Source organism: Littorina saxatilis, linkage group LG9 (assembly GCF_037325665.1).
Source record: "Littorina saxatilis isolate snail1 linkage group LG9, US_GU_Lsax_2.0, whole genome shotgun sequence".
NCBI classification, from domain to species: Eukaryota; Metazoa; Mollusca; class Gastropoda; order Littorinimorpha; family Littorinidae; genus Littorina; species Littorina saxatilis.
The window spans coordinates 39411316-39437232 of record NC_090253.1 but is presented as its reverse complement, the minus strand read 5'-3'; the positions used below and the strand labels follow the sequence as shown (position 1 = coordinate 39437232).

General features: G+C 40.1%; 1 protein-coding gene and 1 long non-coding RNA gene across 2 annotated transcripts in view; both read right to left on the bottom strand.

Annotated features, from left to right (window-relative positions):
• The window catches only part of LOC138976036 (rasGAP-activating-like protein 1), a 35135-nt gene extending 11994 nt beyond the window's left edge, over positions 1-23141 (bottom strand). The window contains exons 1-8 of the mRNA XM_070348828.1: positions 22849-23141; positions 11550-11617; positions 10794-10929; positions 9893-9974; positions 8940-9080; positions 7144-7244; positions 5889-6006; positions 4039-4195 (exon numbers count right to left, since the gene is read on the bottom strand). Of these exons, the coding sequence (XP_070204929.1) occupies positions 4039-4195; positions 5889-6006; positions 7144-7244; positions 8940-9080; positions 9893-9974; positions 10794-10929; positions 11550-11617; positions 22849-22904 (859 nt within the window). The 5' untranslated portion in view covers positions 22905-23141. The remainder of the gene's footprint in view (positions 1-4038; positions 4196-5888; positions 6007-7143; positions 7245-8939; positions 9081-9892; positions 9975-10793; positions 10930-11549; positions 11618-22848) is intronic.
• LOC138976035 (uncharacterized) lies at positions 1961-3965 on the bottom strand. The gene is made up of 3 exons (XR_011458850.1): positions 3786-3965; positions 2503-2639; positions 1961-2115 (listed from the first exon to the last, which is right to left on the bottom strand). It is a non-coding gene; the product is annotated as an uncharacterized lncRNA (long non-coding RNA).
• Positions 23142-25917: the final 2776 nt, after the last annotated feature.

Genomic DNA, 25917 nt, shown 5'->3' with positions numbered 1-25917 from the left:
GTATAGATCCAAGATCAAATTTCTTCACTTGCTCGCTATAGGCGGTCCCCCATTGAGCCCGAAGTTGACTTCGCAAAGACTTCGCCAAGTCTTTTTACCGAAAACGCAGTGCTAAAGCTCCATGGGACCAACTTCGCGAAGCCATAGACCTATATTAGATAGATAGGAAACTCCTTCACTGCGCCTGCGAGGATGGTCGCTTACCGCAGGAAAAGGTAACTGCGTATGCCACGAACTGTCCGCGGCGGTCCGCGGTAGTGTAATACCGTCCCTTGCAGAGCTCTTCTCTGCCGGAGATACAACTTAACCGATTCTGTTCGGCTTCCTGTTTACATTTTAGCGCTTGTTGTGGGATAAAGGATGTCGACAAAAGAGGATTTTCTGAAGTGGGACGACTTGCCACTGGAGTACATTTTTGGAGAATTTACGGAGGATGATGTGAAAGCGGTTCCGAACCTGAAAGTGACGAAATCGCAAGCGAAACGGTTCTTCCGTCTCCTGCAAGTGCAAAGCGTCAACGTTCGTCTGCTAAGAATTTCAAGTGTCCCGATTGCACCAACAGTTAATATAGTTATGCCTCTATCAGCGGTTTCAGAAGACATGTCACCAAGAAGCACAACAAGCCACATTTAAAAGGTAAGATTCCATATATATATATCTGCGCGTGTGTGTTTCATAACTATTATCATAATAATATAGTCTAACTGAAACACCTACCCTAATAAAATAAAAATGTAATTTATTATAGTATTACATGGAATACCAACATACCAATCACAGTAAAACCGTGTTATCAGTGGACCTTGAAGCCCAACATATTAATGCATCTCCTGAAAGCAGTGAAGTAGGAATTTGTGAATGGGGATTTCTGTTATAGTAGACATCTGTTTGGGAACCTGCATACTTACAAAACATGTTCATTTTAGTTTTTACATGATGAGCAGTAAACATGAATTGTGCTGTGTATCCTGATGTTGAAATTTACCTGACTGCATTCATTAAGTTGTACGTTATCATTCTCTGTTTCAGCCAGTGAGCATTGAATTGACAACGGTGACGCCCAGTCTGATGCAATTGCAGTTTTAGACGGACTGGTTGAGGGAGACTGCTGTGACGCTGAGAGGAACACCCGCCTAAGCAATGCAACCTTCAGAGACCTGCTCATCAACGCTATTAAAAGGATTGAAGAGGATGCCTATATTAATATCTTCAGAGAAATCATCTCTTACTGCCATAGCGCCAAGTATCGTCTCAAGAGATGGCAATGTGGATGAGATGATGAAACATTTAAGACTTTATAAGCTTCACTCATGCGTCAATAATAAAGATGCAGGGTGCACAGATGTAAACAAGGTACCATGAACTTATGAATGATATTCCTTAGGTTCAGGACTGAAGGTATTCATGTTCAGTCACTTTATGCAGCATGTGCATCTGGTAGACATAGCTTGAATCAGTATTCAGATAGCTAGCATGTTTTGGACATATTGGCAGTCCATACTGATCTCTTTCCTCAGTACTTTCAGTGTATGGGTACAGGTGAACTGATGTGTGGAGTGCAAGCATTTATATTTGGGAACTGAACTGGTTATGTTGTCCTGTCAAACTCTGTGAAAAGTCCAGAAGCAGAATAATGGTTTTCTTTTCCATTGTCATGTGCATTTTGTGGTACTGCAAATATTCTGATGCTTGTGTGAATTTTAAACTGTGCTCATATGCATAGTGACGTATACTTCATTCATTGTGACTGCATTCATCTGCCTGCTCTTTGGTTTTCTGTGTGTGAATAAATTAGTTTCCTGTCATACAGTGTTATCAAGTTTTGGTATGAAGGTGATGATGTGTGCTTTCTTTTCTATCACCTCTCCCTATTTTAGTGGGTTTTTTGTTTTGTTGCATACACAATAAATAAGAACAAAGCAAAGAATCAAAAATTTTCTGAGTAATTTTTATTAAACACAACACCTGTCATCAGTTAAACTAAGTTAATCTTTAAAATCTTCGGTTCCTGATGAATCGCGATCAACAGTTAGCTCCGCACACATCGGCCCAGGGCAGTCCTCAATCAGAAAATCACCCCACTCCCAAGGTTCTGCTGGAGCACCCTCGTCAAGCCTGACAAATAAAAAGAAAATATAGTCATTTAATCTAACTTGATATTTCCAACAACAAGTACATAAGTAGCCTTGGAAATGTGTTTATAGAAAGACTAGTAGGTCCTTTCAAGGCAAAAACTGAAAAAGGCTCTGCCTTGTGAACATTTATTTGGCCCTGTTGTCATTGTGTTATGTTATTATACATGTATGGCTTTGCTTTTAACTCTGTCTCACAGTTGGGAACAGGAGAAATATGTAGTTAGTCCCTCCTTTTTGCATTTCCCTTCACAAATCATAAATCCAGGCTAGAGTACTTGACATACCTAAATTCGGTCATCCCTTCTACATTCAAAACTGCTGACAATATAGTGTATTATTTTAAATTAAAATTATGAAAAATACTTACTGGATCTGAGTACAAAACTGCAACAACTTGTCTTCCTCAGTCTTCATATTCTTTTCTTCAGCATTCTTTCTGCATGCTGCACCCTGTTTGGATCTCGATCCTTTCCGAGGCATTCCAACACGTTTCCTCCGCCCCATCTGGAAGATCATTAAAATAATGACAACATAAACATATTACAAATGCCCCTACATAAATAACCAATTAAATGTGTTTCTGATTCCTTGTTGCAACACTCTTTGCAAACAATAATTATTATTATAAGTATAAAATTAACAGCTCACCACTAACAAAATTTAAAAAAAATGTATACGCTTTGACTTTAAGGTAACTGTAAATCTGTTAAATTATCATTATTATATGAAATTAAAGTCAGATAAGCAGCAGTACAGATATGACACATGTGCAGATGAATTGTACAGGAAAAACCCTTTCTTTTCATATATGACATGACATATTTTATTATTTATTTGACTCTTTGATTGTCGGTAGAGTCATGCAGCAATAGCTCTTAGACTAGGACTGAAATTCTGTTATCATCTGCAAATATGTCCAAATATCCCAACTTTAATGCAATGATTTAATTAAAGTAAGAAAAAGAAAGGAATAATGGATGCACCTTGCTTTCAAAAACATAATCATTAACACCATTACATTTTTTCTGAAATTTTCTGAATTTTTCTGTTGAAGATATTGATTGCAAAAGTTTTGGAAATTAGCAAAAAAAGATGCATTTTCGAGGCTTCCCTGCTGAAAACATTTTAATTCTGAGACTTGAGCAGACTTTTTAGTATACATCGTGGACTTCATGTTTACAAAGTTCGCCGCCATGCATTACTATCATAAACAAATTACAACACACACAGGGCAGCTTTAAAATCAAATGCTTCTTTTTATGTATTTTTCTTGACACAAAATGCAACTTTTGCACATCGGACTTTGAAACTTTTCGGCCCTGTTGAATAATTTCACGGGACACCGTTTTCAGTTTTACTTTCAACAATAACAACTAGCGTAAATCAGTTAAAATTTCAAAATTAGTTTTATTACTTACAAAGTTAGTGAATGCTTGCCCCTCTGCCGATCTTTAAAAAATCCACAATGAATGATTTCATCATGAAAATGGAACCATCGCGTGTTGGTGCATGAAAACGCCATTTTTTCTCAAAGCCGTGACCGGCGGCGTGACAGACTGCCAACTTTGATGCTAACTTACGTCGGTTTTCATGAGTTGAATGACAAAAAGAAAACAAAAACTTGGACTCCTGATAAATATAAACACTCACCTTGAACAAGAGATGTCGAATTCCAAGTGAAAACGCAGTAAACAGAAATAAACTGGACGGTAAATTCCCATGCGCAAAGTCTGTGACCTCTGGCACTAGTCAGCTGACGCGTCTCGCGCATCGCGGTAAGCACGCATTTCGCGTGAGGCGGGGGAGTTTCCTATCCCTCTAATATAGGTCCCTGGCGAAGCATACTTTGCTTAGTCAACTTCACCTAAATAAGGACAGGCTTTAGGACAGGTGCACGTCTCACCTGTTCTGTCCACGTCTCGCTGTACCAGTCTATCCAGGAACTCGATGACAGTGTCCTTGGCGAGGTAGAACCTGACCAGGGCAGCGGCCATGTGACTCAGTTCCATCATTCTCTCCTGCTCCAGCAGGTCCCATAGCAGACTGCCTAACTCTGGGTTCTGAAAACAAATATACAACACGTGTTAAAAAACACAAAAGAAATCTGTATTCACAAAGACAAGGACAGCACAATTTTGTCAACGTTTTTGCCTGTGAAGGCTTCTTCAGGGCTACATTGAAAAGTAAATCAAAAAGCAAAAGAAAAAGTCAACAGTAAAATGAAAAGGAGAGGAAAAGAATCAACTAAAACGAAGAAGGAATTAACTCAACAAATATCTGCACTTTTTATGTTGGAAGTAAATTAATCTCTAAGTAATAGATCAAACAGAAACGCAACCACATAAACACGTGCGTGCGTGTGTGCATGCTATTATACATAACTGTGAGCACCTGTGAGAAGTGGCAATTAAGTAGAGGTTACATGCCGAGTCTCAGTGATTATCAAAAATAATGGTCGAAGTTAGCGGATCATGAAAAATGCGAGCTTCAGCGAGCTTTTTCATGACCGCGAACTGAGACCATTATTTTTGATAATCACTGAGACGAGGTATGTAACCTCTTTATCCCTCCTTTCTTCAGTTATTCAAAGAAAAGAGGAGTTTTTGTGCGAAAGTTTGATCGAATCATATTCACCCAACCAGTCTACCTGCGCAGGCTATCGATTAATGCGCGGTTGTATAGTTCCGTGCAAATCATTCAATTTTGTTAACACTTCTTGTCAGTTTCCATGTTTTGAACTAAAATCAAGTACACAGTTATGTTGTCATTCTGCTGTGGCGGTAAAGGCAGATAGTGTGTGTTCTGTTCATGTTTTGGTATCGCCAGAGACATATGCCTCTGGTATCGCTCAGAAAATGTTCTTTCCTCGAATGTGACTAGCAGACGAAGTTTTACACCCGTGTTCCAACGCTAAAAACTGTATGAAGTTTAGTTTTCTGGGGCAAAATAGTGTATGAAACCGCTGCATGTTCTTCAAGTTGATTAAATGTTTGCAATTGATTGCGTGTGATCTGTTTATAAAATGAAATATTGTTGAAAACTGACCGTCGGATTGCAGTCTTGCCGATGCAGCCGAAATCTGGAAGGGGAACTACTCGTGTCGCTAGACAAAGTATGAGAGTTACTTTTCCTTGGAATCTTGCTAGCGATAAACGATTGTGCACGGCAGATCTGAATTCAGAAAACAACCAAACTCATGGATTTTATATTGAGATTCATGTGTTCAAGCCTGTAGTTGCTGGTTTAAATGCGGTATGGTTGTATTGTTTGCTCCAGAAAGGTATATTTTGTACATTAGAGTGTTCTGAACTTTTGAGTCGCAAAAAGTAGATCCACAATGTGTACAGTCTCTACCCATGAGCTATCGAGGATTCAGGCCCGTTGTTGGGTAAGTGATTTTGGTTGTTGGGTAAGTTACCGAAAAATAACTAGCCCTACAAGTTTACAGAGAGAAAGAAGCAGAGGGGGGGATAATAAGTGTTCATTATCATAGTTATCATAGCATAAATAAATCCCTGCGCCTTGAATATGTGCGCGATATAAATTGCATAAAATAAAAATAAAGAAATAAAAAAAATAAAATCCCTGCGCTTAGAACTGTACCCACGGAATACGCGCGATATAAGCCTCATATTGATTGATTGATTGATTTTTATTATTATTAACGATAATCAGCAAAAAATGTTTGCAATGAAAAAATACAAAACACAGTCTAGAGAAGAGAAAAGGCCTGCTGGGACAGCCAGTAAATACTTTTTGTTCATTGGGGGCATCAAGGAAGAGCGTTTCAATGGGCTCGTAACAGGAAGATGGCAGCACCGTCTCCTCTAGCAGCTGTAGCTTCAGACGAATCTTGCCACGCTCCACACGACTGGAACAATAAAACATGATTAAGTTTGAATCAGCAACTCTACTATAGTATAATCTGCACAATGTTCTTGACACCAGTAGTTAGTTAGGTTTCTCTTTTGCGTTTTGTTGCACTGATTAGCCACTTGATGTTGCGATAGTGTGCTCAGGAAAACAGCCTTAGCTATTTTCTCTCAGAGTGTAACTAACTCAATATTTGCACATTAAAAAAACTCACTTTTGAACGTCAAAACATTTCACTCGACTTGGCAATTATGCGTCCGTATTGACACCCAAACTAAATAACTCCAAAGTAGTTCACCTTTGTTAACATTATCACAGTTAAGTTTGATCACTGAATTAGTTAAATTTGAGCTAAATGTTGTCAGTTCCAAAGAAAAACTGGACGAATTTGCCACAGGAACAAAACACGAAGAAAGAAACAACAACATGTCATTCCTCCTCGCCTCTGGAAAATTACTTGTAACGTCACCACCAGGGTAGACGGGCGCTGTGGCGGGGTGGTAAGACGTCGGCCTCTTAATCGGAAGGTCGAGGGTTCAAATCCCGGCCGCGGTTAAGTGTGGAGATTTTTCCGATCTCCCAGGTCAACTTATGTGCAGACCTGCTAGTGGCTTATCCCCCTTCCTGTGTACACGCAAACACAAGACCAAGTGCGCACGAAAAAGATCCTGTAATCCATGTCAGAGTTTGGTGGGTTATAGAAACACAAAAATACCCAGCATGCTTCCTCCGAAAGCGGCGTATGACTGCCTACATGGCAGGGTAAAAACGGTCATACACGTAAAATTCCACTCGTGCAAAAACATGAGTTTCAGCCCACGAACGCAGAAGAAGAAGAAGACCACCAGGGTGTGCTTGCATGTGTCAGGGTTATTCTTTTACCCCTTGATCTTCATTACATGACATACACACATGTGTAGATATGAAATAGTTATCAAATGGCTGGTCTCTCTCAGAATTGTAAGATAAGAATCCCCCGAAAACGGTGTATGGCTGCCTAAATGGCAGGGTAAAAACGGTCATACACGTAAAAACCAACTCGTGCAAAGAACAAGTGTACCGTGGGAGTTTCAGCCCATGAACAAACAAAAAAAGAAGTCAGATAAGGATAAAAAGTCTTCAAATCGATCCTAACCTTCCTCTTCTGACAGAGAGAGCGTCAAAGTGCGGTCGTCTGGCCACAGCATGCCATTTCCTCACAGTGCCGTGTGTCACGTCGTCCGCACTGAGGTGGATCTGAAAACGGGAGGGAAATTAAATACAGTGGAACTGAGACCCCCCAATTTAAAACTCCCTCCCTTCTAAGACCGTTTTCTCAGATTTTCTGTTCACAACCTCTCTAAATTTACTCCCATTTTAAAGGTCCTTGTGTACGGTACATTTTTATACCAAAATCGCCATTTGACCATTAAAATGCAGAGTCTATTATCTACAATTATCAACAATACACCCCCTTTCGATCAGGAAAGACGAAGCCAGTGTAGCCGTTTGAAAATTCATTGTAGTATTCCAGCGTAGTACTCATAGTAGGATATCCTTATTTGGAAAATGCCAAGCGCAAAACTCCTCTCAAATCCCGTGCATTTCGTGCGTTTAAAAAAAAGCGTGGACAGCGCTCCAGTGTCAAACTGTTGCTGCACTTGTTTGGGCGTGGCTATAAGCATAGTGACATGAATTTGATTGGTCAGTATTTTTAGGCAAAGCACATGTTCTCAGCAAACAGAAAACAAAATATTGGAAGCGTGAGTCACGCTACCCCAAAATAAAATCTTTTTTTACATATATTTTTTTTCTATAACTTTTTTCCCCATGGTTCATTCATCATCTGACATAACTTTTTAGCGAAATCTAACCATAAGATTATTGAAAAAAAGCAAAAATGTAGACGACCACCTTTAAGACTCCCTCCATTTTAAAACCCAGTTTTCTCAGAATTTTGGAGGTCTTCCAAGGGGTGTTTCACTGTAACCTATATTTAATGTGTAACCTATTGTAACCTATATTTAATGTGTAACCTATATTTAATGTGTAACCTATATTTAATGTGAAACCTCATCTATATATGTGTGTGCTTTTTTTCTCATGAAGTCGTCACTATAGTCCTCCTCTTCTTGGCTGCATGGTGTTGACCACCATAAAAATGTCGTTCAAGCTTTGCCTGTTATACTCCTATCTTTCCTACCCTACCATTTCCATAGCACACTCATTTCACAGCCTATACCGTTTCTTTTACAAGGCTGATACTCATAAGGTCAACTGACCCATTAGCTGGTCAATATTAAACCAATACCATTGCATCCAGTTTTCGCAAAGTGCAGTATCTATTGCAATATATCTTTCCATCATTTCAGGTAACATGTACCTCACTGCTTTCAGTTTCATCTTCCCTTTACCTCCTCTTCACAAAAGCACGCTTTACCCTACATCCTACCTGCCTTCCCTTTGGCATGCAAATTAATCACAGCTGTGGCACCCCTCACTGCAAACTATGCAGGATAAGAATAAGGAGAACATTAATTTTCATGTAGTCCTGTGAGGTTACCCTCAAGGAAATCCAGGCTGCTTTCTCACTGGGGAAAGCGAGCTGCCATACAAGACTTGTACAGCACTACTCATTTTTTTAATTTTTTTTCTTCTGCATGCGTGTATTCATGTTTCCAAGCCCAGAGACTTTTGCTGTGAATTTGGGTTCTTTATCGTGCGCATGCGTGCACACGGGGGTGTTCGGACACCGAGGAGAGTCGGCACAGAGTTGAATAGGGAAAATAAACCCCTCACCGAACGTGGGGATCGAACCCACGCCGATAGCGACCTCAGGTTTTGAAACCAGCACCGCTACCTACTGAGCCATATCCCCGCCCCAAATGGTAAAACGTACGCCTACCCCTTACCATTTTCTGTCAAGATCGAGATACCTATCCCACGTCTCACCTGTCCCATAAAATCATCACTGCTTAGTTTGTCCTTGTCCCAGACGGACACTATGACGGACAGGTTGTTGTAGGTGGTATCCTCCGGCAACAGGAATTCCAGGGTCTCGTTCCACTCTGGAAACCTGGTCTTTTTCACATTCTGCACACAAGCATTAATAATGACTTATCTAATGCTTTGGACCCAACGGGAGTGCATAAAATGATTACACCGATGTTAGAAGAACCTAATTCAATTTTTAGGTGCTAGAATTCTAAGAACTTGCTTTCAATTCTGGAGTAAAACAAGGGAGTTTTTATTGTACTGATAATGCACTGACTTTGGACCATATAAAGTTTTGTCAAGTTCAAAGCATCTTCACAAGTCTCAAGGTTTGTCTGTGTAAACTAGCGTACCTGAAAGAAAATGTTTCAATTTTAGAGCTGAACACTTTCCTGGTCATTTACCCATCCTTCCCTGAGAAAACCACTGTAACGACACACCTATGCTACAATTTTGGTCTACCACAGATATATAAGGAGAAATATAAGAAACAAAATAAAGCCAATAGCAGGGCAAACGTTAAAGCATACATTATTTCCAGAACTCAAATTCTAGAAGTGGCATCTCGAAGATAGAAATAAAGATAAGATATGATACCAAGCATATGTTATATCCAGAACTCAAAAATCTAGAACTGGCATATCAAAGATCAATCAATCAATCAATATGAGGCTTATATCACGTGTATTCCATGGGTACAGTTCTAAGCGCAGGGATTTTTTTTGATTTTTTGAAATTTTTAATTTTTTTTTTTAATTTTTTTAATTTTTTTATGCGATTTATTTAGATAAAAATACAGATAAGATATGATACCAAGCATACGTTATATCCAGAACTCAAAATCTAGAACTGGCATCTCAAAGACAGAAATAACAGATTCTACAGGTTATGAAAATAAATAAACATCCTACCGATGTGGTCTTGGTCTCATCAAAGCAGGTGACACTGACGTAAGGGTCTGAGTATCCCGTCTTATCTTTTGGAGCCAGATCCCTGGTAAGAAGCAATTACAACAATAGCTGATTATTAGGCACACACACACACGCACACGCACACGCACACACACACACACACACACAACATTTTGTTTCCAATGACGAGACCCACAAAATTAGGGTAGGTAGGTCAGTATCTTTCTCAACCCTTTTTGGGGGGGATTGAAGTTTGTTTTTTATTTACACATGAGCATGTTGCGGTGGCTTCGGACCTACAGATGCCGTACACCAGCAGAATCTCTCCCTGTATCTCCATAATTAACCCCCCCCCCCCCCCCGCCTCCTTTCACCACTCTCTTGCCCCCTCACCCAAACACTCTGACAGACCTTCCTTTTAACACAGAAACAAAGAGATGTGATTGTCCGGTGGCTTCGGACATACGGATGCCGTACTCCAGCGCAATCTCTCCCTGTATCTTCATCAACATCCCCCCCTCACCACTCTCCCTGTCCCCCCCCCTCACCCCCCACCCCCTTCACCCAAAGCCCAAACACTCTGACAGACCTTCCCTCCAACACAGTGACCAAGAGACGTGATTGTCCGGTGGCCTCGGACGTACGGATGTCATAATCCAGCAGAATCTCTCCCTGTTCCTTCATCAACAACTCCCCCTCACCCCCCCGTCACCCAAAACACAAACACTCTGACAGACCTTCCCTCCAACACCGTAACAAAGAGATGTGATTGTCCGGCTATCCTCGGACGTACAGATGCCGTACTCCAGCAGAATCTCTCCCTGTTCCTTCATCAACAACTCACCCTCACCCCCTCACCCCCCCACCCCCCCTCCCCCAAAACACAAACACTCTGACAGACCTTCCCTCCAACACAGTAACAAAGAGACGTGATTGTCCGGTAGCCTCGGATGTACGGATGTCATACTCCAGCAGAATCTCTCCCTGTATCTCAAGGTCCTTGTTGGCCTTCTGCAGGGGGAACCAGTTTTCCAGACCTGTCATACACACACCAAAATCACAATATTATCATTCACTTAAGATCTTACAAGCTATTATAAACAAAGCTATAAGCTACTGTCAGCGTTTAAAACTCATGCACAGCCATTGTTTTCATAGTCGAGATACTGAAGTGAAAAGAAATAAAGGCTACACAAACTAGCAAACACCTAGTTAAGTTCGTTACTCTCTGCAAATTGGCCTCGTCAGTCACAAGCTTGCTTGGAGACGACATGGATCTACATACCCTTTCATAGTCTTTAGATCTTTGTTCATGAAGCCAAGCCATGATGATGAGGATGATGATCTTTGCACAACTCTCAAGGTACACGAAGACAGACTGTTACATCCTTTACTGCTATGATCTTTTGAAACAGAGCAAGCAAAGCCTAAGCTAAATCTTTATTTTCTCATCATTATCTATCAATTTGTTCACTTTAAAGACTCACAGATCAAAGAACTTTGATTTGTTTTCTATTGTCATTCAATGAACAGTTCATAAATTAAATCCTCTTGTTTTATACTATTCTTGATTTGGAAACGTCAGCAGTCTATCTCTTTTGCACTTTTTATAACCCAACAGAATAGCTAATTTCAGTTCTTCATTAGAAAAACGTACCTTTGGCGTTACGCTCATCGTTCATCATCGCCTTTGTGACAGACACCGTACCAATGATGTCATCTCCGCTGTACAAATACAAAAGAAAAAACCCAACTCAATCAGCTAATTAGGACAATTCCAGTTACAGTGGAACCCCTAGTTTAGACCTCTGAATTTACAACTTCCTCCTTTCTAAGACCTTGGTTTTTCAAATTTTTTTTCATAGTTTCTGTACATTTCTGAGATTTTTGGAGATCTTAAAAGGGGGGTTCCACTGTAAAACCTTCCTTGTGCCACAAACATGAGTCAACATTTTCTGTATCACTGTCCATTGCCAAGGATGTATACATTCAGGAAACGTATAATATGTGTGGCCTTACTCATCATTCTCTTAAAATAAAGAGTAAGGCCTAAAAAAAAAATAGGTGTGGTTACGGTAACCCGACCTACCCTATTTTTAGGGGCTGACCCTATAACTTTTTATTACATTTGTCAACAAACAAAAAACAAAAACAAAAAAGTGCAGAAAACGCAATGAAAGCGACAGCGCTCGAGTCGCACACTTATTTCCCTGTCAAGTAGGTTTAATTTGTACACATTAGAAAAAAAAAGTAAAATAAAAAAAAGTGATTGCCTTCCTTCCTACCCTATTTTTTTGGGCTATGTTACCTTAACCACACCTATTTTTTGTGTGTGCCTAATAGATAAGTTCACACAAAACGCCTTGAACGCTTCACTAGAAACCCCTACCTTCCATACACCCTTGTCTGAAACACAATAGTGTAACATTCCAAAGAGGTAATTTGAAACATTTAACCCCTTCACTGCCCACCCCGTATGTAATACGTGGTCATTTTCGGTTTGTCCTACGCCCATAACCGTATCTCATACGTAGGATTTGTGTCAACAACATTTCAGGACATTTCTGAAAACTAAATGGGAGGTAACCACTGTCCAAGTACTTGTAGGGGTTCTAAACACAGTTCTTTCCCATAGACCGTTCGGATAATGCTGTTATACTGTGGCAGTGAAGGGGTTAAGCGACATCAACGAATGAGTCAATGACGTTTCAAAAAGCTTCAGAAAAATGCTAAATATTCCGCCTTTCTACCAAAAGTATATATCCCAACCTAAAAAAGTAATTAATACTGTAGACATTTAAACAATAATAACCATGTTTCTTTGAAAAGTGTCGCAAAAAACAGTGACAAACATGTAAGAAAAAAGATAATAGGATTACCCAAAATTAACAAACAAAACAAAATCTATAATTTGTAACCTCAACAATGAAACAAACAGACAAACCAACAAGTCGCGTAAGGCGATAATACAACATTTAGTCAAGCTCAGTCGAACTCACAGAATGAAACTGAACGCATTGCATTTTTTCCGCAAGACCGTACAGTCGTAGCATCGTCTGTCCACCGCTCGTGGCAAAGGCAGTGAAATTAACAATACAGAAAAGCACGGTAGCGGTTGCGCTGAGGAGGATAGCCCGCTTTTCTATATCTCTATTCTTTTTAACTCTCTGAACATGTTTTTAATCCAAACATATCATATCTATATGTTTTTCGAATCAGGAACGGACAAGGAATAAGATGACATTGTTTTTAAATCGATTTCGGAAATTTAATTTTAATCATAATTTTTATATTTTTAATTTTCAGAGCTTGTTTTTAATCCGAATATAACATAATTATATGTTTTTGGAATCAGAAAATGATGAAGAATATGATAAACGTATTTTTGGATCGTTTTATAAAAAAATAATTTTAATTACAATTTTCAGATTTTTAATGACCAAAGTCATTAATTAAATTTTAAGCCTCCAAGCCGAAATGCAATACCAAAGTCCGGCCTTCGTCGAAGATTGCTTTGCCAAAATTTCAATCAATTTGATTGAAAAATGAGGGTGTGACGGTGGCCAGTGCCGCCTCAACTTTTGCAAAAAGCCGGATATGACGTCATCAGACATTTATCGAAAAAATAAAAAAAACGTCCGGGGATATCATTCCCAGGAACTCTCATGTCAAATTTCATGAAGATCGGTCCAGTAGTTTAGTCTGAATCGCTCTACACACACACACAGACAGACAGACACACACATACACCACGACCCTCGTCTCGATTCCCCCCTCTATGTTAAAACATTTAGTCAAAACTTGACTAAATGTAAAAACAAAGAAACAAAAAGGGTCCAAACAAAAATACAATTGCATCAACATGAATAGCGCCAGTCACAAAAATAATAATGAAAATACAATGTAATAACATTGAAAGTTCAACTGATACAACTCTTGGCAAACTTAAATTACCAACTTATAATAATACACACACAAAAACTCCAAACTGTGAACAATAGACGCATTTCGGAAATAACTCTGTCGGGTTTGTATGGGTTGTGGAAGAGTGAGTACCCTTGCTTTTGCGCAGACAAACATTGCCATGTGCTTCCTGTACTACACATGTTTGAGACGCGCCCTCTCGCTAGTGACTAGCCTGTAATGTGGAAAAGTTTCCCCGCGTGACACTATTTCCCACGTGACATTATAGGCCAAATGATGTAGTCACTAGCGAGAGGGTACTGTGTCTCGAACACGTGTACAGGAAGTACATGGCAATGTTTGTCTGCGCAAATGCAAGGGTACTCACTCTTTCAGAACCAATGCAACAAACCTGACAAGAGTTATTTCCGAAAATCATCTATTCCGAATCCATTCTTACGGCATGCAATATCAACCCAAACCTCCTTGCACTCATGCAAATAGATCCAATGTTTTATTTGCAATGATCAGCTGCCACAAGTGTACATATACAGTGTAGCGTTTTCCACCCCTTCAAGCGCAATTCTATTCCTTTTTGCAGCCATATATCTAACCCAACCTGTGAGTGATCGGGAAACGTCTATAAAATCCACAAACTACAAAAGACTGTCTTCTTTCCTCACAAAATCTGTTTTCATGCATGTAGACATACACACACACACACACACACACACACACACACACCAGGGGCGGACGAGGGGGGGGGGCACAGGGGGCACGTGCCCCCCCCCCCCGAAAAAAAAGAAAAAAAAAGAAGAAGAAAAAAAAAAAAGAAGAAGAAAAAAAAAAGATTTTTCTATGCTGATTCTATGACTATTTCTAAGTTCAAATGGCACCAGATGGCACCATTTTGCTTCTTTGGGCAAAAAAATTTTCCGGGGGGGCATGCCCCCAGACCCCCCTAGCAAATTCGGGCCCATCACATTCACTTTCGATTCAAAGTGCCCCCCCCCCCCCCCTTACAAAGCAACTGATCCGCCCCTGCACACACTTCTTCCCCCTACCAGCAGTATTCACTAATAGTATTTTGAAAATGTTCAAGATGAAAAATTAAAAGAAATTTGAAATAAAAAACCACAACCAGTAGCAAAACTTTCATTTAACTTTTTTTCACACAAAAAGGAGAAACAATTCTTCTAACCCCTTCAAAGCACAAGATAAATAAAAAGTTTACAACAAAAAATATGATTGCACATGTAAATCAAAATCTACTGTCATTTTAACTACATTACCCCAAATAAATGACCTAACCAAAATCTAAACAAGAAATAAGCTGGACAACAAATTCTCACAACTCCTGCTAATTTGGTTGATCTAGCTACCACAGCGACTATTTGTTCCGACATGTATATCATATGATTATTGCGGTGGTGGTTTTTTTAGGGACTGGAGCTTGAGACTGATATTTTCAAGATTTGTAAAATAACTCAAAATCAAACAAAGACCTTGATGTGCAAGCTACATAAACACATAAAATATGTGGCATAGCTAAAACAAACTCAACACAGTGAAATCCATTTCTGGCACACCATTTCACTAGAAAATTCTGTTTAGAGATGAACCAATTCCGTGGCAGTTTATGACTCTCACACTTTAGAGATACAGTGGAACCCCCCTTTTAAGACTTCCAAAAATCTGCGAAAATCAGGCCTTTAAAAAAGAGGGAGTCTTAAAATCGGGGTAAATTTACAGAGGTTATGAACAGAAAATCAGAGAAAACAAGGTTTTAAAAAGGAGGGAGTCTTAAAATGGGGGTAAATTTACAGAGGGTATGAACAGGAATTCTGAGAAAACAGGATCTTAAAAAGGAGGGAGTCTTAAAATCGGGGTAAATTTACAGAGGTTATGAACAGAAAATCAGAGAAAACAAGGTTTTAAAAAGGAGGGAGTCTTAAAATGGGGGTAAATTTACAGAGGTTGTGAACAGAAGTTCTGAGAAAACAAGGTCTTAAATCGGGGGAGTCTTAAAAGGGGGGTTCCACTGCAAAGTTATGTTGAAAAGGTTTATTCGAAACAGGATTCCACTGTGTTGGCCTTGTAGGATTATATTTGTGCAAGATTTTTTTTGTACAAGCCAAATGACAGGTCTACAACAACAAAACAAACACAATCTAATACACATGCTACTTTCATTAAAAAAAAAATTACTGTGTTACATAAAGTGTAACAGGTGCTTGCAGTGTGCTGGGTTGTGACATATGGATATTTATAACTCAAAGAAATCTGAGGGAGTAGCAGCTTGACATACAGTGGAACCCCCCCTTATAGGACCTCCAAAAGTCTGAGAAAATCAGGTCTTAACGATGGAAGGGCGCTGGTTTTGTGCGACGCTTAGTTTTCGAGATAGGCGTGACTGACGAAGAACAGGACGTCACATTCCAAATAAAAACGACTATGTTGCAGGTTGAAGCCGCGCGAAACAGTTGAGAAGCAGACGATCTCTGAGAAACTTTGCATAATGGCCTGATAGAGTGTCTTCCCTTTGTTCGTCTAGTGATAACGTTATTTTGTATGATAACGATTCACTTGCAAAATAAAGTATACAATTTGGTGTTTCAGTGGTAAATGTAGATAGAAATGTGTAATAAAGACAAAGCAAACAAATAAAGATGTTTTTCTTGTGAAAATGTTGCGTTGTGCGGATGTTTGGGTGGTCACGTGATGTACACAAAGTGAAGTGCGGGATGTACTAGCTCTGCTCTGAGCTGTAACACTGGCAAGTTCAAAACATGAAACAACGATTTCGTTATGCGAGTTGCCACCGGGGATGTATGTTTTTTCAAATGGTTGTAAAATAAATCTTCTACATGTATTTATCATCGTACTCCGGCCCTGTTCTTTTTTTCGTCACGCCTAAAACCGTTATTTCTTTTGAGCGTTCTAAACAGGAGTCTTAAAATGGGGGTAAATTTACAGAGGTTATAAACAGAAAGTCTGAGAAAGCAGGGTCTTTAAACGGAGGAAGTCTTAACAGGGGGGTTCCACTGTATGTGAACATTTAACATGCATGAATAATAAATTCTAAATGTGCAAACTGCTTAGGATTTACAACTTAAATAAGAAGAGAAATGTAAAACTAACCAGAATCAAAGAGGAAAAAGTGACCAGCACCCAAATTCACCTCGATTTAAAAATAAAATGTACGTGTCAAAGAAAGGACCAAAGAAATGATAATTCAATAGGTTAGACTTTAAGATGATCGAGAAACCCAAAGGAAAGAAATGTAGAGACAAATGTTGTACTTGTGTCTTAAAGCATATAGTTCTTTAATGAAATTAGTTACTTTAACAATTAACAAAACAGACCAACATATAAAACACATGCTTGAAACTTTCTGTTATAAACAACAATCAAATTAGTCCTTTTCATTACCTGCGACCCGTATACTAAACAACAATCAATTTACATGTAGTTCCAGAAAACCCTACTCAAACTGACTAACACATTTTTTCATCATCTACATACTTACCATTATATGGTTCTTACTGCCATTTTTTGGCACTGTTAGCCACTGGTAACAAGCTGATGAAATTCAAACAAATCTCCACATAAACCTTGTTATTGGTATAACAAATCTCACCTTACTCAACTCTCACCAAATACTCTCTCATGTTTAAAGAAAAGAAGCCATATGCTATATTTAAGAGTGGAATTAAATCAACTTTTGCTTGCCTCTCACTAATTCATCAATGTAAACTTTTTTCTCTCACTATTTCTAAAGAGGAAAAGACTATACAAGGTGATTTTCTCTACAAGCAGATACAGTATATAAGATCAGCAACAAATTCAAATAAAAACAGAAAAGAAAGAGAACTTGTCCAGAAGCTATGCATTATAAGAACAACCTACCTGCTGCAAACAAGAAGCAGAAATAATTGTTAGTTTCCTCAAAACATGGCGGAAATCTTGCTGATTTTGAAGCTTTGGAGCACTTTTACAATACATGTAACATTTTGATCAGATTTCCCATGTTTCCCATTCAGGTTTTTAGTATATTTGCAAACTTCATGTTCACACAAAAATCACAAGGAATTTATCTGTCTCATTCAATTATTTAATTCCTGACTTGTGATGACATGGAGTTAAAGACTATGTCACCTTTTCTTGCAATTTTTGTTTTAAACACCTCACATCAAGGCATGTCATGATTACATAATTACCATACTTTGGAAAGAGTACTTTCGCCCACATTCAAATCATAATCTTCCTCATCTGACAGAATCAGATCTGAACAACAATTTACTCTATATTTCTCAACTTGCAACACAGTGTTTTTAAGAACACAAAAATGCAAATGTGCGAGTTATTGGGATAGTGGTGACACACAACAATATAGACACAAGAAGTGTGAATTTTCAAAACGATTCTCATAATGTTGTGAATAAAAAGTGTTGTGCAACATTACAAGAAGGATAAAACCAAAAGACTTCATTGTTAAGCTTTCAACACAGGAGCTTGTATCAAAGCGCCGGTCAATCATTATTTACTCCTTCATCCCTATAGTTTCCTTACTACTACTATTCACTACTGAATAGTAGTAGTAAGGGTAAGCATGCAGGAGTAAATAATGATCGACCGGCGGTTGGATACAAGCTCCTGTGGCTTTCAATAGCACATCTATGAAGAGTGAAGAAAAATCTATGCCTTTTATGTTGGCACTGTGCATAGCAGAATTTCTCATGAAAAAAGGCACAAAGCTGTTCTAAAAAACAGGTTTAATAGTTTTAAATCTAATTTTTCTATATCATCTCGTCACACATGCTAAATTCAAAGTCGGAAGTTTGAAAAAGAACATTAGTTTTGCAGACGTGTACAAATAACTACTTTAAAAGACAAGACGTTTCCATAGAAAGGAAAACATACTGGAACAAATTACTTTCCGCCTTAAAAGAAGAAAATTCAACAATAGAAGCCAACTGTTCATCTTTTTATCATCATTATGTTGTGTATCTGGTTTCCCCACTTTAAAGATCTGGAGCAATTCCATAAACTACTACTATTCTTGGTTTTTGATTCTGTCACTGTCAGTCTGTCTGTCTCTGTATCCGAGACGATGCGTGTTGATAAGCTTTACGCTGACTGTCAAAGTCTCTCTTAACCTTTTAACTACCAAGTTTATTGTTCTGTAGAATCCCTCAGCTCCCAAGTTATTTTGAGCAGAGACGGTCAAAAACGGGTATGCGTGTTTAAATTATTATTACTCAGTTTCTCTTTGTCAGATTGATAAAAAAAAATTGGTATGTTATTGGATAGGGATCAAACTTCAAAGAGTGTGTGTTCTTCTTCTTGGTGGTATGTATGTCGCAGTGTTATCATGATTTATGTACCTGTTTACCTGTCAATAAAGTTGAAACAATTACGCTTACTTGTTGCTCCGGTATATCATCCGTTTCGCTGTCACTTGTTGATATTCATTGAACAATCAAAGTAGGTCAGATCAGCAGTGTTCACAGAAATGCTGATGTCGAAGCCAGAATCTTCTAATTGATGTCTATTTTCGTGGAGATAATCAAGCATAGTCATGAAATCAGGATCACTGTCATCTGAATCCATGTCGGCACCAAGCGCCCAAAAGATTTGGTGAAAAAAGATCGATTGTAACTCTCACAGAGATCGAAAGCACATGGGGAAAAAACAAGGCGGAAGTGAGACAATCCCACAATGCATTTGCAACCGTCTTATTACTACTGCTCGCGCACAACAACCGCAAACAACCGAAACAGACGCTACACCGGCGAGGGGCGGTATCGGGCGGTATGGGAATAGCGGCAATGGCGGAAGACGGGCGGTATCGGGCGGTATGGTAGTTAAAAGGTTAATACCTGGGTATATAAGTCAGTCCTTAAGGGATGGTGCTGGGATTTTTTTTCTTTTCCAATTTTGCCAAAACAGCCTTAAAAGATTTGGCTTATTTAATTTTGTTAAGGCTGATTTGTGTCAAGAACCTTGTTACAGTTAAATCTGCCATGGCGACCACCTCTCGATAACAGCCACCTGCCCACAGCGACCACTCCGCAGGATCTCCTTCTTCTTCTTCATTCATGGGCTTAGAATCCCACGTTCACTCATGTTTTCAGCAAAGCACGAGTGGAATTTTACGTGTATGACCGTTTTTACCCCGCCATTCAGGCAGCATACGCCGATTTCGAGGGAGGCATGCTGGGTATGTTTGTGTTTCTATAACCCACCGAACTCTGACATGGATTACAGGATCTTTTCCGTGCGCACTTAGTCTTGTGCTTGCGTGTACACACGAAGGGGGTTAAGTCACTAGCAGGTCTGCACATAAGTTGACCTGGGAGATCGGAAAAGTCTCCACTCTTAACCCACCAGGCGGCAGCGACCGGGATTCGAACTCACGACCTCCCGATTAGGAGGCCGACGTCTTACCACCACGCCACTGCGCCCGTCGCAGCAGGATCTCCCGATGAGGTTTGTTTTCAGATTTCAGGGTGGGACTGAAAAATGTCATGAATCTTCAAGAATTTTAAGGGGGGGTCCTGGGGTCCGGGGGGACCCAGACGCTAAAGGATTAATATAATTAACAACAACAAAAACGTCACCACAGACATTACGAATCCGGATTTCCGGCATATACCGGAAGAATCCCACCCATGGATTTCTATATATACTGTTCAAAAAAAGAAACGCATAGTTGCTACTTGCCAAATTTGTTTTATTTTTCGAAAAAATTAACAGAAAATCCAATATTTAGATTATTTGTTTGAAATTTGGTATGGACACAGTTGAATGCACACACAGTTCATTTGCATCTTCAAATCAATCAGTCAATCAATACGATTGGGTGCCGAGGCTGTCAAGTCAGTAGGGGGTGTGACTGCCTTGAGCAGCAACAACTGCCCGGCACCTTCTGGGCATGGACTGGATCAGATGCCGGATATCTTGCTGTGGGATGGTGTCCCACTCCTCCTGAAGTGCCTGCAATAGATCGCGGTGATTTGCCGGCGCTTCTTCTCCCCTGCGCACACGTCTGTCCAATTCATTCCAGAGGTGTTCTATCGGGTTCATGTCTGGCGACATGGATGGCCAGGGAAGCACCTGGACATGGTGGTCGGTGAGGAACTGGGTGGTGAGTCGTGCTGTGTGCGGGCGAGCGTTGTCCTGCTGGAATATGGCATCCTGGTCAGCCAGAAGAGGAAGGGCATGTGGGCGCAGAATTTCCTCCACGTATCGCTGGGCAGTTATGCGCCCTTGGACGTGCACCAGGGTGCTCCTTCCAGCGGTATTGATCGCCCCCCACACCATGACGCCTCCACCACCATGAACGGGTGCCTCATCCACACAGTTGGGCGCGTAACGTTCGTTTACTCTCCGGTAGACCCTCCTCCGACCATCATGTCGCTGGAGCAGGAAGTAGGACTCGTCGCTGAACCACACGTGTCTCCAGTGATTCCGGACGGTCCAGCGAAGGTGCTGGTTGCCCCACTGCACTCGGTTCTGGCGATGGCGGCGGGTGAGGACAGCTCCTCTGTGAGGTCTGCGAGCTCTCAAACCAGCTTCATGCAGGCGGTTCCGCACGGTCTGGTCCGATAATCGGTGTGGCCCGGGGAGAGCCTGGACAGAAGATGAGGCCGACAGGAAACGATTCCGGAGGTGGCGGAGCCGTATGAAGCGGTCGTGAGCAGCAGCTGTCGCCCTTGGTCTTCCCGCTCGTGGCAAGTCAGCAACGGAGCCAGTGGCTTGAAACCTGACCCACAGTCTACTGATGGTGCTCTGGGACACGTGGAAGTGCCTGGCGATTGCACTTTGACTTTGGCCTGCTTGTAAACGACCCAATGCAATTTGGCGGTCTTCTCTGCTCAATCGGGCCATCTTTCGTCGCTGAATTGTCGTCTGATTTCTTTGTGGCGAACAATCCGCTTTTATGGGTTTTGGAAGACATGGTGAGAGCTCAATATTCCCCGAGTTTCACGAGATTACACTGAAGCATGACGAGTGGTCATGCCAAATGAGCAATTTTGACATTGTAGCCACTGATAACGCATGCGTCACGTGCAGAGCTCACTTGTGGCAATGGACGAAAGGTCGACGACCAGATAAACATTTTCTGCAGTTTGGTGGATATCCTTGTAGCCATATAACTAAATTAACCAAATATTACAAGCTATGCGTTTCTTTTTTTGAACAGTATATATAATTCTCATTTCCATAATTAATGACCAGCCTCTTTCTATAATGACCACTTATGATCTGTCCCTTTGGTAGTTGTTATAGACAGGTTTGACTGTACGAAATCTGAAGCGGTGAAACACAAGGCAGACAGGGGCATGGTCTGGTTGTAAGGACGTTGGCCTTCCTTGTGGAAGGTTCGGGGTTCAAATCCTGGCCGTTCCTGGTGGGTTAAGGGTGAAGATTTTGTCCAATCTCCCAGGTCAACTCATGTGCAGACCTGCTACTGCTAGTGCCTTAGCTCTCTTTGTGTGCACACGCAAGCACAAGACCAGGTAAGCAAGAAAAAGATCCTGTAACCCATGTCAGAGTTTAGTGGGTTATGAAAACAGGAAAACTCTCGATCAGCATACATCCCCTGGAATCGGAGTATGGCTGCCAAAAGGGCGGAGAAAAATAGTCATTCACGTGAAAAGCCCTGACTCATGTCTATGAGTGTACATGGAAGTTGCATCCCATAAACGCAGAATAATAAGACGAAGAAGCACAAACCAAAAACCTAGGCATCACCCTGTCTCCCACTGTTGAAAGTTTGGTAGCTCCGCCAAAATGACGGCATCATTTTCAGCGGTTTCAAAGAAGTTTTGACGTCTGCTAACTGTGGAGGCCAATTAACAACACCCCTGCTCGTTACATTTACATTATGACACATTCTCCTTGTTTTTCCTGCATTTCTGAGCTCCCATTCCACAGTCTCATGAGGTTTACAATAACTCTCTCAAAGCGATGCCCTACTTTTTGCTTCTTTATTCCCAAATATTGATTATTTTGCCAGGCAGCTTAATGCCAGCTTAGAGTGTTACCTGACTTTGTCGGCATCGTAGATATAAAGGCTGAGGTTGTGGAAGCCGCTGGGCATGTGCAGAATAAATTCCTCTCCCCACAGCGGGTCCAGGGTTTTGTACACCGTTGCAGTCCTGAAAACACCAAGGGTAACATTTAGAGTATTATGTATCTCCACCTGTCTGATATTAAAAAAAAAATACTACTCAAAGAACAAAAAATCATCGACAACAACACAAAACCTAAAACGGGTCATTACTTAGACTCTTCTGACTGCTCAGGTGAGTCAAAAACAGACAGGTGAATGAATGAATAAATGCATGAATGAATAATTCTGACACGGTATGTGTCAAGAATAAGCTGTGCACCCCGCTGTGCCTGTTTTGTCATATCAATAAAAGTTGCAGTATTACTCAGACATTTTTCTTCTCAGAAACAGATGCATGAATCAATGAATTAACAACTGAATGAATTAATGAATGAACCAAGAGATCTATGAATGAACAAACAAACAAACAAACAAAAGAAGGAATTCATGAATCAATTAATGAATGAGTCATTGGCTGGATCCAGGGGATCCAGGGGTTATAATTCCTACAATGCAGCTGGAATAACATTAAAACAAACTGTACCTATAGTTACAATCACAATAATTTATAAACATCTCCCTCAATACCAACAGACAGAAGAATGACTGACTAAACGAGTGAGAGAGTGAACAAACAAATGAATGAAGGAATTGAAGAGAACAAGAAGAGAGGGAAGGAGGGAAGGAAGGAAGGAAGGAAGGAAGGAAGGAAGGAAGGAAGGAAGGAAGGAAGGAAGGAAGGAAGGATCAAACTTACCACAGACATATCATTATCAAGTCTAGTACACCATTACATCCCCCCCCCCTCCCTCTCTCTCTCTGCTTCACATACAGTGGAACACCTCTTTTAACACTTTCTACCCCACCTATGTTGACCAAGGTTGTTTTTTTTAGCCGAGACCAGCTGTGGTGCAGCAGGTCACTCAGAATTGTGGTAACTGTGTAGAAACTTTGTAGCAACACGATGGAATGCAGGCATTAGATCAACGTTACAGGAAGCGACTGTGTGTACGGATATATTCGTACCAGGTCAGATAGAGCCATATGAGTGGGTACGGATATATCCGTACCTGGGAGACAATTTCTAAGACCCTGTTTTCTAAAAATTGACTGTACATAATCTCTGTTCACTTACCCCATTTTTAAGACTCCTTCCTTTTTAAGACCTGATTTTCTCAGTTCTTTTAAGGTTTGAAAAGGAGAGGGGGGGGAGGGTTCAACTGCATATAGAAATTCATACTTCAATTACATACACACAAAAACCCAGAAATGATGCACATTCACCTCAAAAGTTATTTCTAAAAAGAAAGATACTGAGAAAGAAAGCAACTTGCCTGGCAATGATAACATTGTCCACTTTGATGACACAGTAGGGGTCACTCTTCCCATTGCTGAAATGAAAGAGCAAATAACAATAAAAGTAAGTCTGTGCAGGTGAAATTTAAATACAGTGGAACCCCCCTTTTAAGACCCCCCAATTTAAGACTTCCTCCTTTTTAAGACCTTGTTTTCCCAGACTTTCTGTTCATAATCTCTGTAAATTTACCCCCATTTTAAGACTCCCTCCTTTTTAAGACCCGATTTTCTCAGATTTTTGGATGTGCTCGCAACTTAAAAGCCAGACTGGTTCCATTAGCACTCAGTAGTTTACCGCCCTTTTCTGTATAGTTTCATGCATGATCATGATTTTAACAAGTCAAGTCAAGTAAAGTCAAGTCAATATATTTTTTTTAAACTAGGGTTACATGAATTCTAAAATATAAATTAAAAAATTGCAATAAACACGACAAAAAAGATATGTAATAATGAGACACAACACTTCAAAGAAACGCGACGGGACAACAAATCTATCAGTCTGAAACTGACATGTATACAAAATACTTTTATCCTTGTCCTTCTTCCATCAACAAATATTAAAAATATTAGCATTCAATGATGAAACAAATTGTGAAAACATGCATGCATGGAAGTTTATTTTTGCATCTGAATTATCAATTAACCACCAGTATGTCAAACGTAAGGATTGTAAAGTCTACACTGCCTATATTTAGACCACACACACACAAAAAGACAAGTGTTTAATTGCAAGCACATGCAGATATCAAGCATCCAGTATTGCAAAATCTAGGCATTATATATTTTCCTGTTTTAAGAATTCGATCTTGCGAAATACATATATATATATATAGCTCCATCACCCACAGTGCAAATTGTGTAGGCTGATTCAGTCAAGTAGTTTCACATAACGCCTGAGTCAGAGCTGTCCACTTTACCTCAAGTGGATAACAGGAACTATCACAGTCACATTCAGCAAAGTTCACTTTCCTCTAAGTCTAATCCTGGGCCAAAGGAAAATTTGAATGCCAAGTGGGGCAATTATCAGTTTGATCGGATCAGTTAGCGAGTTACGATATATGACTGTGAAAATGCAAAAAAATGATAATGTTTGCATGAAATGTGAATTGTTTAGCACAGTAAACTTTGTCTTAGGCTGTGAAACTTGCAAGAATACTGGCTGACATAATGTTACGTTGCAATTAAGCGCCCACGAGTACAAAACTTGCATTACAAGTTGCAAGCATGCAACCTTACATAGAAATGATGTAGCGTATTTTACGTGCAACTGCTCACAAAAAGACATAATACAGGCGTAAATATGTAACGTTTGGCATTCGGATATTTTCCCGTGATCTCAATGGGCCCTTTAAATTGAAATACCATTGAACAACCAGGCTCCGTGTGTCCAATGAACGTTAACAGACATCGAGAAAACAGAACGCCCTGCTTTCAGTTCAGATCGAAAAATGTTGTCCTCGATTTTGAAGGAGTTTCAAAAATATACTTACAAATCCTTGGCCAAAAGATTCTTGGCCTCGGCGACCCTCAAGTATAGTGTCGTCTGCCTTGAAATCATCTCTGTAGACTTGCGTACAGTCTGTCTTTACATGATGTTGACAAGACTGCCTCTACAGCTCTTGTTTTGCTGCCATATTGCGAAGGG